Source organism: Schistocerca serialis, chromosome 1 (genome assembly GCF_023864345.2).
Source record: "Schistocerca serialis cubense isolate TAMUIC-IGC-003099 chromosome 1, iqSchSeri2.2, whole genome shotgun sequence".
Taxonomy (NCBI): domain Eukaryota; kingdom Metazoa; phylum Arthropoda; class Insecta; order Orthoptera; family Acrididae; genus Schistocerca; species Schistocerca serialis.
In genome coordinates, this window is record NC_064638.1 from 639,642,357 (window position 1) to 639,661,895 (window position 19,539).

General features: G+C 41.5%; 1 protein-coding gene across 2 annotated transcripts in view; it reads left to right on the forward strand.

Annotated features, from left to right (window-relative positions):
- LOC126478698 (serine/threonine-protein kinase fused) overlaps positions 1-16,761 on the forward strand; it is a 209,849-nt gene extending 193,088 nt beyond the window's left edge. For both annotated transcript variants that reach the window (XM_050103723.1, XM_050103722.1), the window contains exon 12: positions 16,569-16,761. In XM_050103723.1, coding sequence (XP_049959680.1) covers positions 16,569-16,622 — 54 coding nt within the window. In that variant the 3' untranslated portion in view covers positions 16,623-16,761. The remainder of the gene's footprint in view (positions 1-16,568) is intronic.
- The last annotated feature ends 2,778 nt before the right edge of the window (positions 16,762-19,539 follow it).

Genomic DNA, 19,539 nt, shown 5'->3' on the forward strand with positions numbered 1-19,539 from the left:
CTATGTACTAGTGGATAGGCAGATGATGAGCAGCCTCACAGATGTTAAGGTCATTCCATCTGAGGCCTTAGACAGTGACCATCGTCTGTTGGTAGCCACCCTGAGAGAGAAAAAAGATAGGAGGGCAACAGACATACAGGAGAAAAGGTTGAAGACATGGATGCTGAAAGAGGATGAACGGAGGACCCAGTACCAGACACTGATCAGGAAGAAGCTGCCAAAGGAAGCTGCCAAAGCAGTACTTCGAAAGAACAAAGCCTTCAGAGAATGGTTCCAGACCCGAACAGAGGAAGCTAGGGTAAAATATAAGGAAAGCAAGAAAGCGGCACAGACCATAGTAGGGGCAGAGAAGAAGAAGTGGATGGAAAAATGGACAAGAATGTTAGAAGAGGACAGTGAAGGGAACAAAAAAGTACTTTACACCATGATAAGAAATAAGAGGAACGACAGAAGCGAGTGCCTGAGGATCATGGATAATAATGGAAGAGTTGTGGAGGAAATGCATGAGCTCAAAAAGATTTGGAAGGAGTACTTTGAAGATCTGTTGAATGCCGTCAAGCGGGTAACTAACAGCGATGGAGAGCCTAAGGCAGCAGACGATTATAATAGTGGGGAAATTGATGATCTAACTTGCAATGAAGTGGAAGAAGCCATAAAGAGGATGAAAGGGGGCAAGGCACCAGGTTGGGACGAAGTAACAGTGGATATGATACGAGCAGCAGGAGAAGTAGGAACCCAGTGGCTATACAGAGTGCTGAGGGTGGTGTGGAAGGAGAACAGAATTCCTGAGGATTGGAAGAAAGGAATTATAGTCCCGATCTTCAAGAAAGGGGATAAAAGGAGATGTGAGAACTACAGAGGAATCACCCTGCTATGCCACTGTGGAAAAATCTATGAAAAGATCCTGGAGAAGAGAATAAGAAGCAGTATTGAAAGTAGACTGCAAGAGGAGCAGTATGGTTTCAGACCGGGAAGATCAACAACGGACCTCATATTTGCGGTAAGGCAACTGCAGGAAAGGCACTATGAGTACGGGAAGGACTTAATCATGGCCTTTTTAGATATTGAGAAGGCGTATGACAGTATCTATAGGGACAAGCTCTGGGATGCGCTGAACGCAAAAGGCATAGATGAAGAGATAACACAAAAAGTCAGAAAAATGTATGAGGGAAGTGAGAGTTGTGTGAAAGTGGGGAGGGAACGTACTGCATGGTTCAAGCTGGAAAATGGGCTGCGACAGGGAAATGCACTTTCGCCTTTATTGTTTATTATTGTTATGGATGAAATCCTACAGCAAGTATCAGATGCAATTGGAGATCATAAAATGAAAGCAGTGCTTTTTGCCGATGACCTGATGTTATGGAGAAATTGCGAGAAGGAGGTGCAAGAGCAGTTAGATGTATGGGAGGCAACGGCAGCACAATATGGAATGCATTTCTCTGCAAAGAAAAGTGAAATAATTGTCACAACAAGGAAGAAGAATAGGCCAAATGTGGATATAACTTGTGGAGGGGAAAAACTACAAGTGGTAGAGAACTTCAAGTACCTGGGAAGCATGATTGAAAGTAAGGGGGGAAACGCAATGGAAATAAATGAAAGGTGCAGAAAAGCAGGGCAGTTCTTCAAATGCATTAGGGGGCTTATTTGGAGCAAGGAGGTGCCACAGAAATCCAAGGGAATTATATACCGAACCTACTTTGTCCCCATATTGGCATACGGAAGTGAGACATGGGTAATGCACAAAAGCGACAAAAGTAGAATACAAGCTAGTGAAATGAAGGTCCAGAGGAGCAGGTTGAGTGTAACAAGACGAGACAGGTTGCGAAATGTGTATGTGAGGGAAAGACTAAAGGAGAAACCAATACAGGACAGGATAGAAAAATCAAGACTGCAGTGGTATGGACACATGAAGAGAATGGATGAGGGAAGAATTCCAAAGAGGATGTTTGATCTGCAACTGGAGGGGAAGAGGCCCAGGGGAAGACCAAGAGATATATGGGTGAAGGGAGTGAAGGAATGTGTGACGAGAAGAGGAGAGAACTGGACGAAGGTGGAAGAGGGGGAATGGTGGAAAGACAGAACACGATGGAGAGGCTTGTGTTCCCGACAGACCCAGCCAGTGGCTGGAAACTGTCCAAGATGATGATGATGATGATGATGTTACTAAGCGAACGTATTTTAATTCACTTGATAGCTCCTGGCGACAAAAATCCGTTTCATCATCATTTAACGTGAGAGCAATAAACGAAGACAAAACAACAAAATCACTGAACGAAAGATGGGTCACGTGGAGACGACCCCCCTCCCCACCACAATTCTGACTGCTCTGTGCATCAGCCCCAGATTTACTATATTCCCGTACCGGGGCGATATTAGGTAGTGGCGCCCAGCCACACTTCGGTAACCAGAAGGGGGAGAAGGTACTACCCATATGCGACTAAACTGAGCATGCGCAAGAGCCCGCCCGCAACTGCTCAAACGAGTCTAATTGTTGTCACATCATGTCCATCGGAGGCAATTTGTTGTTATGAAGCATTGCATAGTCTTCCTAAGCCTTTGACAACACTGTGCTGTTGGCAGACACTTGTATGAGCACTGTGTTTTGTTGTTGTATAAGGAGCATTTCCTTTGCAACTAAAGTTTTATTTTCGTTTTTTTTTTCTCTCGTTCATGTTTTGTTGCTGCAGTATTATTCTGCGGTAGCGGGATACAGTAATATCCTTAGTTAGAGTATTGGTTCTTACCAGTCAAAAATCACAAAAATTTAACTGAAAACCAAACCAATGAAACTTTCCTGGAACTCTAAACAATTCCTGGGTTTTTCCCGGTTTTCTCCCAGATGAAAAAATTCCCAGGTTTTTCTCGGATCTCCCGGTTGTCCCGGGTCATATACACCGTGTATACAAGCAGAGCAGAGACACATGAGGAATCATTCCAGTGAGGGCATGAACCACAAACGGAGAAATCTGCTGAGAGAAGCAGCTCTAACAAGTGACAAATTGTTATGACCTATGTGACCTCTTCTCGAAATCTCAGTAGAATTTGCTTGTCCCATCACATCTGATGTGAGTTCAGCACTATAGGTTTCTTTATGCATGAGAAAACTAAGGGGCACAACATACTAAGCTTTGTTCTTCATGATCTCTTATAAGCTGAAAACGCATATGTAGTACCTCCAGGTTGGAAATATCAGCTCTGCAGAAAATTTACATAATGGATTTTGTGAAATTAATCAAAGCAAGTTAAAGAAAGACCCTAAGTTTTAGTAATCTTCGTGGTTTACTATTGGCTCTGGCCCCACGTATGTACAGGGTTATTACAAATGATTGAAGCAATTTCACAGCTCTACAATAACTTTATTATTTGAGATATTTTCACAATGCACACATACAAAAACTCAAAAAGTTTTTTTAGGCATTCACAAATGTTCGATATGTGCCCCTTTAGTGATTCGGCAGACATCAAGCCGATAATCAAGTTCCTCCCACACTCGGCGCAGCATGTCCCCATCAATGAGTTCGAAAGCATCGTTGATGCGAGCTCGCAGTTCTGGTACATTTCTTGGTAGAAGAGGTTTAAACACTGAATCTTTCACATAACCCCACAGAAAGAAATCGCATGGGGTTAAGTCGGGAGAGCATGGAGGCCATGACATGAATTGCTGATCATGATCTCCACCACGACCGATCCATCGGTTTTCCAATCTCCTGTTTAAGAAATGCCGAACATCATGATGGAAATGCGGTGGAGCACCATCCTGTTGAAAGATGAAGTCGGTGCTGTCGGTCTCCAGTTGTGGCATGAGCCAATTTTCCAGCATGTCCAGATACACGTGTCCTGTAACGTTTTTTTCGCAGAAGAAAAAGGGGCCGTAAACTTTAAACCGTGAGATTCCACAAAACACGTTAACTTTTGGTGAATTGCGAATTTGCTGCACGAATGCGTGAGGATTCTCTACCGCCCAGATTCACACAGTGTGTCTGTTCACTTCACCATTAAGAAAAAATGTTGCTTCATCACTGAAAACAAGTTTCGCACTGAACGCATCCTCTTCCATGAGCTGTTGCAACCGCGCCGAAAATTCAAAGCATTTGACTTTGTCATCGGGTGTCAGGGCTTGTAGCAATTGTAAACGGTAATGCTTCTGCTTCAGCCTTTTCCGTAAGATTTTCCAAACCTTCGGCTGTGGTACGATTAGCTCCCTGCTTGCTTTATTCGTCGACTTCCACGGGCTATGCGTGAAACTTGCCCGCACGCGTTCAACCGTTTCTTCGCTCACTGCAGGCCGACCCGTTGATTTCCCCTTACAGAGGCATCCAGAAACTTTAAACTGCGCATACCATCACTGACTGGAGTTAGCAGTTTGTGGATCTTTGTTGAACTTCGTCCTGAAGTGTCATTCCACTGTTATGACTGACTGATGTGAGTGCATTTCAAGCACGACATACGCTTTCTCGGCTCCTGTCACCATTTTGTCTCACTGCGCTCTCGAGCGCTCTGGCGGCAGAAACCTGAAGTGCGGCTTCAGCCGAACAAAACTTTATGAGTTTTTCTACGTATCTGTAGTGTGTCGTGACCATATGTCAATGAATGGAGCTACAGTGAATTTATGAAATCGCTTCGATCATTTGTAATAGCCCTGTACCATACACGTTAAAGTGTAAACATGGGCATTAACAATGAGTAATATTTTAACATACATCAAAATTACGTATATATCTTTCATATAACACACCTGCCAAAAAACTCCCAACTTAATTTTTCTATGCCAAACTTTCACCATTCCAAAGACAACACAATTTTTATGTATAGACTTATTTATGAAGGACACTCATGATTATTCATATATCAAACAGATATTGGCAACTTCAACCTAATACCTCTCTTCTGTTTCATGATCCTATCCTATATAAATAAAGTTTAGCATTTCTATTTCCAATAGCCCAAGTGATTTGATCATGGTAGTTGTTGTTGATGCCTTTAAAGAAAATATTATGATTTAATGTTGTCTTTTTTTCTGAATATGACTTTGATTTGAGTTTTAAATATTGTTCTAATGTTACAAAATTCCAAACATGACTATAGTTCAATTCTTTTATCTTGGCGGCTCGCGCATGCCCGCCCAGACGCGGGAGACTGCTGCGTTGCCAGTTGCACACGACGCACGCTTCAATAGAAGCAGCGCCATAGTATAGCTAGTCCGCAAGCTTACGTTTAGGGGGGGAGTGCGCAGTTCATGAAGTAAAGCCACCACGGCCGCATTAACCCTTGCTGTTACAAAGACGTGCTCCCTGCATTCCGCGCTGTGCGCGATTTTGTCACTGCACTGCTCGCCTGTGCAGACACATGGTGTTCCCACTGCTTTGACACACTTATCATTCGATTCCAGAAAAACTATTTGGCCCAAAAATTAGATTTTTTACATGTCTTCTTGACTGATACCTTCGCCCCATAAATGACTTAATTTTGTTCCAATGTTCAACGCAGTTATTATGCAGCATTAAATGTAGTAAACCATTGCACGAAATTTTGAAGAGTTTGCAGAGGTAGAAGTCCATAGCGTATATTCCCATATGGTTGATTTTAGTTGCCACAATCTTGAGAATGAAATGTGGACAAGATACCTAAATTTCATATAAAATTTACTGTATAACAATATCTCATTTAAGTACCACATAGGTGTTGTATGTAATATTGAGAAATATTCCGTCTTTCGCGACTGTAACAAAAGTTTTATTTACACTGAGCACGTTTGGCTTTATTTTAAAGCACTTCAATTAATCAAAAGGAAGTAGACAAAATACATTAAACAAAACTGTGGACTTACAAAAACATTAGGACTTGAATATACCGTCTATCAGTGAAGTGCTCTCAGCTATGTCAAATATAATTTTTGTATGTGGCACACACAAACATCATTTATTTGCTAACACACTGATCAGCCAACACAAACATTGAATATTGTGTTACCGCAGCACAAAACTACGAAAGGTGACTTGGCAATGTGTATGTGCCATACCTTTCATTGGTTGAAGTGCTTTAAAATAAAGCCAAACGCATCTGGTGTAAATAAAACTTTTATTACAGTTGCGAAAGACAGAATATTTCTCAATATTACATACGACACCTATGTGGTACTTAAATTAAATGATATATTGTTATACAGTAAATTTTATATGAAATTTAGGTATCTTGTCCACATTTCATTCTCAAGATTGTGGCATCTAAAATCGACCATACGGAAAGTATACGCTATGGACTTCTACCTCTGCAAACTCTTCAAAATTTCGTGCAATGGTTTACTACATTTAATGCTGCATAATAACTGCGTTGAACATCGAAACAAAATTAAGTCATTTATGGGGTCAGGTATCAGTCAAGAAGACGTGTAAAAATCAAATTTTTGGGCCAAATAGTTTTTGTGAAATCGAATGATAAGTGTGTCAAAGCAGTGGGAACACCATGTGTCTGCACAGGCGAGCAGTGCAGTGATGACAAAATCGCGCACAGCGCGGAATGCGGGGAGCACGTGTCTGCAGCAGCAAAAGGGTTAATGAAGAGAGAAAGCACTAGAAAGTTCAAAAAATTGCATTCAAATGAATATAATTCATGAAGTAAGGCACTTCGATATTGTTTTTAAATAATTAAAATAGTAAGCACCGCACGAGGTTTGAACTCATAACCTTTCGCGTAGAAGCCCAACACCTTAACCATTACGCTAACGCAGATCATCTGCCAAAAGAATGCAGTGAGGACTCTAACATGTCACACAAAATACTGACAAACACTTTCGGTATGACTATGAATTACTCGCACTTCGTCGAAATACAATAGGAAATAAACAATTACCGCTCTTCTTTAGTGCGAAAAAGCGGTTCGTGAGATTGATGCAAACACCTTTCCTTGCTATCACCTGAATTAGGAGTCTTATTGCTTGTTTGGTTTAATTAATTAATAGAATATGAAGCAATTGGTATAAAGAACGCTTTTTCCAAACTTTCTATAAAAGAAAGTCTGCTATCAAGACATTGCTTTTGTTCTATTACTTTATTTATGACTGAACGTTTCTAAAACTGAAGACACTCGTCCATGCTATGCACTGCAGTCGAGATCTGGCAACGTCGTTCTCTGTTCATTGGCTGACTGTGTTTTGTGACGTTAGATGCGCAGAACGAACCTAAACTCGGCCGCCAACATAAATGACGCGCACTTTAGTACCAATATTTGTGTGGATCAGGCATGGTCCTAAAATTGGATTTGAGATGCAGTTTACATAATTAAGACTTGAATTTTATTCCAGGTCAACAATTTTGACATAATTTTTAGATTCATGTTTTTTACACTATCCTGTAAGCTTTCATTGAGATATAAATTCTGAAGCTAAGTATTTCATCAAATTAGATATGGATTCACATTCCTTAGAACTTTGGTTGACTGTTTTGGTTTTTTACTCACAATGTGGTCATTGTCAGAGTAGATCAGGTATTAGCCAAACCGAACTCTCCTCAATATATTTTCTTTAGAAGTTTAGGTGCTCGCAATCATGATTTCAATTACTAAATCTCAGAAACCTTTCTTACTTTTGTCACAATGCAAGAATATAAGGAGAACATTATAAAATTCCATGAACATAAATATCACGGCTAGAAATCTGATATGGATTTTTTCATCTGCCGATTTTATTTGCTGGCATTTGAGCATGCAAAACAGTATTGTAGAATCCAGTACACAGCCTATTTCATCACACCCGGTACTTGGCAGTAGGGCATCTCATAAACAGTGAAGCTGGTCAGTTGTTCATGTACTGTTGTGAACATCTGTGGAAAGTGGTTGAAGAATGGTGGCACTACGAGTAGGCAACAAGGTAAGGGACATCCCTACCCCATTAGAGGACATAGTGGTCAGAGGCTTATCTGCGCTGTAAAGTGGGATAGGTGGTAATCTGTGGCAGATCTGATGACAGAATACAATGCTGGAACAGATACAACTATTTTAGAGCACACCTTTCAGCACACGGTCTCGAACTTGGGGCTCCCCAGCAGATAACCCCTGTTTGTTGCCATGTTAACCGAATAACATAGTTGTGGTTGCTTTGGGCTCAGCGCCATTGAGAGTGGGCCATAAATCAGTATAAGAGTGTAGCCTAGTCAGGTGAATCATGTTCTTCATTACAGCAGGTTGACGGTTATGTCTGGATATGCTGCCATCCGAGTGAATGATTGCTTGAAATGTGCAGCACCCCACAGATGCAGGCTAGTTCAAATGGTTCAAATGGCTCTGAGCACTATGCGACTTAACTTCTGAGGTCATCAGTCACCTAGAACTTAGAACTAATTAAACCTAACTAACCTAAGGACACCACACACATCCATGCCCGAGGCAGGATTCGAACCTGCGACCGTAGCAGTCACGCGGTTCCAGACTGAAGCGCCTAGAACCGCACGGCCACACCAGCCGGCATGCAGGCTAGTCAAGACAATAGTGTGCTGTAGGTGACATTCATTGAGTTTCCATGGGACTGTAATAGTAGTCAAGACACCATGACAGCTGTGAACTATGTCAACATAATTGAAGACAACCTGCATCCCTTCATGCTTAGTATCTCAGACAGTGATGGTGTATTCCAGCAGAATAATAGCCCGTCTTACAAAGACAGAATTGTGCTGTGATGGTTCAAAGAGCATGATTCTTTTATTTAAACATGTAGAAATAAATAACAGTGGTTTCAGCCCCCTGTTGCCTGCACCAAACCTAATTTGATTGTGTATATCTATTCCAGTCATTCAAGTAGGCCAAATGCCAGTTAGTATCCTTAAAGAGTCTCTTTGCTAGTTCACTGTTGGCCACAGTTTATTTAGAAATTACTGACCCAGATGTTTTGTGTCTTTTGACCTACACTGCTTCCCATTGGAAGCTTAAATGCGGTGTGATTTCATCCCCCATATCACATAGTCAGCACTTGGGAGCTTCTTTCTACAGACTCATTGTGTGCAGGTGTTTCCTGAAGTTCGCATGACCAGTCATCAGACCTGCCATGACGTTAATATGCCTCTTGTTCAAGTCTAGGATTGCAGAACTTCTCTTAAAACATGGTTTTGTCATCATTAACTTGTCATAGTTTTGTTTTTCGCCCCCTGACACATTTATCCTTTTTGTTAGTGATACGATAAGTTCCATTCCAACAAATGGTTATTGCCTATGCCGTGGCTAGCCTTTCAGCTTGTTTGTTACTATTAATACTTGAATGATTAAGGGTGCAAAGCAGGTTTATCCTGTTATTTTTCCAAAGCTTCACAAGAGTTTCATGGTATTCTGGAACAATCTTTGATCTCATTTCAGGAGCTGATAGAGATTTCAGAGTTACTTGGCTATCTGAATACTTGCAGACAGTATGACTTAAATTCTCCTCCGTGTATACTCTGATAGCAAATATCGCTACCTGGAATATCTTAGCTAACTTCCCTAGAGAAATTGCACTCCCTAGTCTAGGCTGTACCTGTATACCCCTGCCCCATCTCCATCATCTTTTCAACCCGTCAGTAAACCAGACTATGTCATCTGAATGATAGTGCGGTTCTTTCTTCCACTGCTCTCTACTTCCTATTGTGCACAGAAAGATTTATTGAAGCTGCTGTACGTTGTCGTGTAGTCAGCCACCATTTCCCCAACCATTCCTATATTTACCACATTCATTATGTTTGTGTGGTATTCTTAATATCCTACAGATTTCCAGTTTTTTCCAGTTTTCAACCTTTATTTCTATGCTGGTTCCTCCATTGTAAGCCAAAGAAGTAATGATGGAATGTCCAGCATGATCTTCATCCAAGCAATGTGTGTGCCATTAATTTTGCCTCTTATGGCTAGCCAGGCCAATCTGTGCACCTTTTCGGGCTCCATAGTAGCCGTCTTCTTTTCTATTGTATTCTACCATACTATAGCCCCATAAATTATCATTGGTCAAAGCACTCCGTCCTCAGGCCACAAGTGGCCCATCAGGATCATCCGACCGCAGTGTCATCCTCAGTTGAGGATGCTGATAGGAGGGGTGTGTGGTCAGCACACCACTCTCCCAGTCGTAATGATGGTTTTCTTTGACCGGAGCCGCTACTATTCGGTCGAGTAGCTCCTCAATTGGCATCACGAGGCTGAGTGCACCCCGAAAAATGGCAACAGTGCATGACGGCTGGATGGTCACCCATCCAAGTGCCGGCCACACCCAACAGCGCTTAACTTCGGTGATCTCATGGGAACCGGTGTATCCACTGCGGCAAGGCCGTTGCCGTCATTGGTCAAAGATGCTAGTTTTTTCCACAGGTACTCATAGTGCACATACGAGCACATTCTTTGTGTAATCAATGTAAACTCAATATAGGAATATCAACAAGTTAAGAAAAGACGGATTCCTACTTACCGTAAAGATGACACATCAAGCTGCAGTCAGGCTCCATTAAAACACCCTTACATAAAGCCACAGCATTCATCAGCAAAAGAGAGACCCACACCTTTCACACATACAAGCCAGCACACTTCACATACACACGGTCGCCAATTTCAGCATTTCAGGCTTGAATGCAACTATAATGTGGGATGCAAGCAGCAATCTGGAGGGAGCGAGGAAGGGGAAGGCATGGTAGTGTATGGGTGGGGAAAGAGACGAATGCTGTCTAGTGGAGTGTGCAGGGACTAGACTGCCTACAGACGCAGCATCAGGAGGTTGTTGGGCAGGGAGGTGGAGAAAAAAGGAGTAAAAAAGGAGAGGAGAGGGGAAAGGTGGCAGATGCAATGGCAGAGGGGTGGAAGATGAGAATGGGGAGGAGATGATAGGACAGAGAGGGTGGAAACTGTTGTGTTGAGGATGTGTATGTTACCATAGTTTGAGGCTGGGATAATTACAGGAGCGGAGAATGTGTTGTAATGATAACTCCCATCTGCACAATTCAGAAAATCCGGTGGTGGAGGGAAGGATCAACATTGCTTAGGCAGTGAAGCAGCCATTGAAACCAAGTGTGTTATGTTCAGCTGCATTTTGTACCACAGGGTGGTCTACTTTGCTCTCAGCCACAGTTTGGTGGTGGCCACTCATACTGGTGGACTGGTGGACAAGTGGTTGATAGTCATACCAATATAAAAAAGCTTTACTGTGATTGCAACAGAGCTGGTAAATAATGTAGCTGCTTTCATGGGTGGCCCAGCCCTTGATGGGGTGGGATAAACCTGTGACAGGACTGGAATGGGAAGTGTTTGGTGGGTGGATTGGGCAGATTTTGCACCTGGGTCTTCGACAGAGATGTGATTCTAGTGGCAAGGGGTTGGGATTAGGAGTGGCATGGGTATGGACTAGATTATTGTGGAGGTTGGGTGGGCGACAGAACACCACTTTAGGAGGGGTAGGAAGTATGTCAGGTAGGATATCACTTCTTTTCGTGTGTGATGGTGGGTAATCAAAACCCAGGCAAAGCATGCAGTTCAGTTGTTCCAGTCCTGGATGGTACTGGGTGATAGAGGGACACCCCTTTGTGGCTGGTTCTTCAGATTCAGATTCTTTATTCACCATTGACCACCTGAGGTGGAACAGGCAATTTACATGGATATCATATAACATTTTCCTTGAATAGTACCTTAAAGCTAAATGAGCATTGCAAATAATGCCCATAAATGATAACATACACCATAAATAAGATAAATACATTCAGCGACATCACATAATGAAATCCTTAAAAATTAATATCAATTGATTTTATATTCATAAATTCTGTTATATTGTAAAAAGGACTGATTAGTAACCAGTTAAGTAGCCTGCTCCTGAAGCTACTTATGTGAGCCGACTGAGAAGAAAATTTATTAAATATTTTTAGACTATTGATTAGATGGGAATTTCCTGTTCTTATCAGCCTGTGCGTAGGTATGTCTAATTTTGTTTTGCCTCTGGTATTATGGTGGTGTATGTTTTCCCTCGTTTGAAAATCTGCTACATTGTTTTTTTGCCTACAATGCTGAGGCGTATATACAAAGATTAATAACTGTTAATATTTTCAGCTGAATGAACAGTGGCCATCAGTGCTCTGATCTACCAGAATTGCTCATTGCCCGTATCACTTTCTTCTGAATTTTTAGAACTTCAGTGATGTGAAGAGAGTGTCCCCATATCAGCAGTCCATACTCTATATGTGACTGAAAGAGTCCAAAATAAATAACCCTTAAATATTCTTTTGTCACCAGGCTTCTCAGCTTCCACATTAAATTCGTAACTCGAGACAATTTTGTGCAGGTATGGTTGATGTATGTCTCCCACGTTAACTTAGAGTCTACATGAATTTCTAGAATTTTAACTGCTTTCACCTCTACTTCTTTTGACAATCCTAGTATAATCTGTTGGTTTTTATCAGGATTGCAAAGCAATGTATTTGATGAGAACCAATTTAGTGCTGCTTCCAGGCCATCTTGCATTATATCTTGCAGAACTGATATGTTCTCATGCTGAGCAAGCAAAGTTGTGTCATCAGCATAACAAATAACAGTATTTGGGATACAATGGGGTAAATCATTGACTGCAATTATAAAAAAGAAGGGCCCAAGGACAGAACCTTGTGGTACTCCTGTCTTAACTTCTAGCAATTGTGAGCCTTGGTTTCTGACAAAGGCAAACTGCTTCCTATTGTTTAAGTATGATTCAATTACTGCCAAAGCAGAGTCTTGTACACCATAGAATTTGAGATTAGCAAGTAAGATATCATGAGAAATGCAGTCAAATGCCTTACTTAAATCACATAAAAGAAGTGAGGCTTTATTTTTATTCTCGAAGGCTGTTATTACTTCATTCACAATTGAAAGAACAGCAGTGGTGGTATTTCTTCCCTTGCGGAAGCTAAATTGGGGATGGTGGGAGGATTGAGGTTGTGAGGGGAAGTGACACGGGAGATCTGTTTGTGGACTAGGTCTAAGGGATAGTGCCTGCCTGCTAAGGCCTTGGTGAGACCCTCAGCATACTGAGCAAGGGGGTTTTTGTTACTGCAGATACACCATCCCTGGGTATCCAAGCTGTATGGAAGGGATTTATTGATGTGAAAGAGATGATAACTGTCAAAATGCAGGTACTGTCGATGGTTGATGGGCTTAATGTGGGCAGAGGTGGTGTTGGAGCCATCACAGGCGAGGAGGTCAGCATCTGGGAAGGTGGCATTCTGGGTTGAGCAGGACCATATGAAACAGAGGGAAGAGAAGGTGTTGATCTGGTTCCTGAGCCCAGATTATGAAGATATCGTTAATGAACCTGAAACAGACTAGGGATTTGGTGTTTTGGGATTATAGGGAGGGCTAGGAAGGTTTCCTCTAGGTGGCCCATAAAAAGGTTGGCATAGAAGGGTGCCACATGCGTGAGCAAGGGTGTGCTGCATATTAGTTTATATACCTTCCCTTCAAATGAGATGATTTTGTGGGTTAGGATAAAGTTAGTAAGGTGTATGAGAAACGAAGTATTGGGTTTGGAGTCTGAAGAACATTGAGAAAGGTAGTGTTCAATACCGGTAAGACCCTGGGCATGAGGGATGTTGATGTACAGGGAGGTGGCGATAACCATGATGAGTAGGGATCCAGTCGGTAAAGGGTTGGGGTGTTGGAGTGTTGGCATAGGAATTGGTTGGTGCCTTTGACATGGGAGGCTAGATCAGGGGCAATTGGTTGGAGTTGTTGGTCAATGAGGGCTGAAATGCTGAAATTCTTTCAGTGGGAGCACAATAACCAGGTACAATGGGCATCCAGGATTGTTAGATTTATGGATTTTTGGTAGCATTTAGAAGGTATCATAGGGGTGAGGAGGGAAATTGATTCAGGAGAGATGTTCTGGAAGCGCCTTTGGCTCTAACAGGGACTGGAGTTTGTGTCGGACTTATGGGATGGGATCACTCCAGCAGAGTTTATAGGTGGAGGAATCAGATAATTGGCAGAGGCCTTCTGCCAGGTAGTCACTGTGCTTCATAACAACAGTAGTGGAACCTTTGTCTGCAGGTTGGATGATTAGGTCAGGGTTTGTTTTGAGGTTGTGTATGACTGTTCTTTCTTCTACTGAAAAGATGTTGTTCTGAGGAAGGGACTTAGGAAAGGGTGCTGAAGCTATGTTGGAGGTAAGGACTTCCTGGGAGGTGACCAACGGGTGGTTAAGTGGCAGGGGATGAGGATCATGGTTGGATGATGGTATGAACTGGAAGAGGAAGGGTTCAATGTTGGAATTAGGGTGGTTTTGGTAGGAGGGATTTGTGGGGCAAAGAAGGGCTTCCATTGAAGGGATTGGGAGAAGGAGAGTAGGTCTTTGGCAAGTCCACTGTGGTTAAATTTTGGTGTAGGGCTAAAGCTGAGGCCTTTGGATAGGACTGAAACTTCTGTCGAGCTGAGGGTTTTGGTGTAAAGGTTAACAACAGTGTTACAGGAATGTTTTGGCTCTCAATTTAGTGGAGAGTTGGTAGGGAGTTTTGGGGGATGTGGCAAGCTGAATAGGTCAGCTAGGCAGGGTTTAGCTGCTGTGAGGAGTGGACAAGGAGGAGCATTGTGGATAAAGTAGGGGTGGGATAGTGGTGCCCAAGGTGGCAGTAGGGTGTTAGCAGGTTGGATAACTTGTGGAGGTGATGTCTGGAATGCTCCTCCAGGTGCTGGAAAGCAAGAGATTCAGTTTCAGAGATGTGATGTATGGAGTAGGGATTGCAGAGTAGTAGTATCTTGCTGAGGGAGCAAAGGTGGTTCTGGGATGCCTGTGCGATGGAGATGTGTTTTTGTGGTACCAGTTTTGTGAGGGCCAGGGACTGGTGAAATCTGAAAAAACTGCAGATCATTGTGAAAGTATGGATGGGATTCAGAGAAATGAATCTTTACAGTTAGGTGGTTTGGAAGGATTCCATGGTTGAGGCAGCATTTGAACCACAGGATGTGGGACCGTGTTTTAGCTGGGGAAAGAGATACTTTTCTGGACTGGTACAGAAAGATGGAGCAAGGATCCATTGTGGCAGGAATGGTGTAAATAAAGCTGGAATGATGCAGAAGTGGGCGAAATAGGTGTTGATGGTTGTGAGAATAGCTGGATAAGCGAAAAGAGGCATAAAGATGCGTAAAAAATTGGTAACCCAAACACTTGTTGAAACATGCACAGATGCATAAAAATACGCACAAAAATTTGTAAAAACACGTGAAACCATGTAAAAGTATCCACAAATATGTTGAAAACATACATAGACATGGGTGAAAAGGAACAATGAGGTATGGAAGAGGTAGAGAACTCCTTCCATCTTGAAGAAGAGGATTTTAATAGAAACTCTTAAAAGTAATGTTTAATATTATTTTGCATCAGTATTAGCACTGTAATACCATAATGTTAAGTCATTCTGTTTCATTGTACTTAAATGTATGGCTTTGACTTCTTTTCACAACCCTAAGCCCTCTCTCTGCGTGACATGTAACTAATATAGTGTAATCTAATTTACATCCAACTACACCTGGGTCTTTTATAACATTATTCCACAGCAGGACCGTCACCTATAAATACAGTATTCACGTTATGGATCAAAATCATGCTAAGTTCAAGCTAAATTGTTCCACAAATTTCAGGCTGTATATATAAAAAATTATGAAACATATTTTGCTTATAATAGTAATGGTCATATCTACATTCTTTGAAAACATAGTACTGGATGTTACTTTTTATTTAAATTTAACTAACCTATACAGAATTAAAAGACAAATAAATCCATGAAAATGGACCAATCTCACCCCGTATTTATCTTGGTTCCATCATATGATTTATATATAACCAGAACAAGAGCTGGCAAAATATAGATCTTGTGGTACATCTGTAGTGATTATTCTCTATCCTGAACGTGCACAGTTCAGTGATGTGAAGCGTCAGATTCTTAATAGTTATGTAAATGAAACCCAATTGCCTGCCATATCTCATGAGCTATACTATCTAATGCATTTGACAAGTTGCACAAAATACTAGTTGGCAATATTTTGTCATTTATATTTTGTACACTGCTGGCCATTAAGTTACAACATGGCTTTCAACAAATGTTGTATTGTCACAAAATGCCATATTGAATTTGTCATCATCATAACAGGCCCGGCACATGGCACGATTGTGTAGTGTTTCACTTTGTATATAAAACAATCATCTCTCATTCACATAATCAGTAATTTGGGCGGTAGGTATTACATACTAAAGCCACATCTCTCAGCACGTCAGTGTTTGACAAGATAGAGATGTTCTGTTTCTGACATATTAAGGTGAGTGGTTGTGCCCTACCCTTGAGGTCGCCACGATGGTATCTTTCAACTAAATACCACAGGATGGCATGTTGCCCACGCTGTCCTGACCTTCATCAATACAGAGGGCTCTCAGTTGTTGCCCTGATCAGAAAATTCTCCAGATCTCTCTTTTTATGGGATCCTTGGAATACAGTCAGTGTAATGCAGTGTATTGATTATGTGTAAATCATTTAACTCTAGTTAGTTTTGCAATTAAATCTGTCTTGTAATATTTGTAATAACGTCTAATGCATTTCACTTTGTCACAATCTTTGTTCCAGGCTGCAAAAGCTACTACACATGAACTACAGAAGCTGTCATTCTGCACTTCCTGAGATGGTATATGAGAGTACTTTTTTACCTGCCTGTAATCTAGTCCTGTTAAATCAGCTATCTACTCTAATGATTACATTAAGGGTACCTATATTGCACTGTCCTTTGAAAATAAACTGAGTGAGGTGATGTAGCTATTAACACCCTGGATGTCAATTCAAGATGATGGCACTTCAAATCCTCAACTGACTGTCTGGATTGTGGTTTTCTGTTGTTTCTCTAAATTACTTAAATGCCATGAGGGATCCTTTGAAACAGACACAGCCAATTTCCTTCCCTGTATTATCGTAATCTGAATTTGTGCCCTGATTCTGATGACCTCATCATTAATGGCCTGTACAAACCTAATCTTTCATTTTTTCCTTTCAAACAACTGTGGTCATTTCAAAGAAATGACTTGAATATAAAAAAGAGATGACATCATTAAGAGAGCATTAAATTATGTCTTAATTGTAAATAAATGGAATACTGAAATGGTTAATTTCTTTATAACTGTCTGTTGAGTTCCCATTATTGAGCCACTTCTACAGCCTAAGTATTTTTAAATTTTCCTAGAGACAGAAGAGCTACTGTCGACAAGTCAGTACATATTTAGAAAGCATTGCTCATTTGAAACTCAGTTTGCCCTTTTTTCACATGATATGGTTGTAGGATGGAACATAATGCACCTATCATTGTTCAGGCATCGTGTGAGGTGAACTACGTGAAAGTTTTTTGTGAATGCCTTTATTTATCTGTGTTAACTGTTTGACTTGACTGTGTTGCTCTATCCTGAGACAGCAGACTCCTTTCTCAATGATGCCAAGTCCGTACCAGCTCGAATCTCAAACACTAGTTACTACTAAATAAATTCATTTGCTGATTCTTTATCTTGCATGTATTTCACCTCCATAATATACAGGTACATTCCATGATTTTACTACAGCATACAACTTTAACATAGTTCACGATACGTATTACCCTTTGTCATTAGTGCACTGTACTGCTTCTGCCTGCAGTGAATCTATGAGGTGGGGTGACGTTTTCATGGAATAACTGCCACAGCCCGAAGGCATCTCCATGCACAGGAATCCAGGAGCCCATCACCCTTCCCTTGCGGATATGCTGCATTGACTTTTGCTCTCATGACATGACCAAAAGAAACAGAAAATTTCCCAAACAATATGCAGTCCAAAAACAAACACTTGCTTACTAAATGCCATTATGACACGTTCAAAAGAAACAGAAAATTTCCCATACAATCACATCTGCATGATTACTCTGCAATTCACATTTAAGTGCTTGGCAGAGGATTCTTCGAACCACAGTCATACTATCTCTCTACCATTCCACTCCCTAACAGTGTGCGGGAAAAACAAACACCTAAACCTTTCTGTTCGAGCTCTGATTTCTCTTATTTTATTTTGATGATCATTCCTACCTATGTAGGTTGGGCTCAACAAAATATTTTCGCATTCGGAAGAGAAAGTTGGTGACTGAAATTTCATAAATAGATCTCGCCGCGACGAAGAACATCTTTGCCTTAATGACTTCCATCCCAACTCGCGTATAATATCTGCCACACTCTGTCCCCTATTACGTGATAATACAAAACGAGCTGCCCTTTTTTGCACCCTTTCGATGTCCTCCGTCAATCCCACCTGGTAAGGATCCCACACCGCACAGCAATATTCTAACAGAGGACGAACCAGTGTAGTGTAAGCTCTCTCTTTAGTGGACTTGTTGCATCTTCTAAGTGTCCTGCCAATGAAACGTAACCTTTGGCTCACCTTCCCCACAATATTATCTATGTGGTCTTTCCAACTGAAGTTGTTCATAATTTTAACACCCAGGTACTTAGTTGAATTGACAGCCTTAAGAATTGTACTATTTATCGAGTAATCGAATTCCAACGGATTTCTTTTGGAACTCATGTGGATCACCTCACACTTTTCGTTATTTAGCGTCAACTGCCACCTGCCACACCATACAGCAATCTTTTCTAAATCGCTTTGCAACTGATACTGATCTTCGGATGACCTTACTAGACGGTAAATTACAGCATCATCTGCAAACAACCTAAGAGAACTGCTCAGATTGTCACCCAAGTCATTTATATAGATCAGGAACAGCAGAGGTCCCAGGACACTTCCCTGGGGAACACCTGATATCATTTCAGTTTTACTCGATAATTTGCTGTCTATTACTACGAACTGCGACCTTCCTGACAGGAAATCACGAATCCAGTCGCACAACTGAGACGATACCCCATAGGCCCGCAGCTTGATTAGAAGTCGCTTGTGAGGAACAGTGTCAAAAGCTTTCCGGAAATGTAGAAATATAGAATCAACTTGAGATCCCCTGTCGATAGCAGCCATTACTTCGTGCGAATAAAGAGCTAGCTGCGTTGCACAAGAACAATGTTTTCCGAAACCATGCAGATTACGTATCATTAGATTGTTCCCTTCGAGGTGATTCATAATGTTTGAATACAGTATATGCTCCAAAACCCTACTGCAAACCGACGTCAATGATATAGGTCTGTAGTTCGATGGATTACTCCTACTACCCTTCTTAAACACTGGTGCGACCTGCGCAATTTTCCAATCTGTAGGTACAGATCTATTGGTGAGCGAGTGGTTTTATATGATTGCTTAGTAGGGAGCTATTGTATCAGCGTAATCTGAAAGGAACCTAATCGGTATACAATCTGGACCTGAATACTTGCCTATATCAAGCGATTTGACTTGCTTCGCAACCTCTAAGGTATCTACTTCTAAGAAACTCATGCTAGCAGCTGTTCGTGTTTCAAATTCTGGAATATTCCATTCGTCTTCCCTGGTGAAGGGATTTTGGAAAACTGTGTTCAATAACTCCACTTTAGCAGCACAGTCGTCAGTAACAGTACCTTCGGTACTGCACAGTGAAGGTATTGACTGC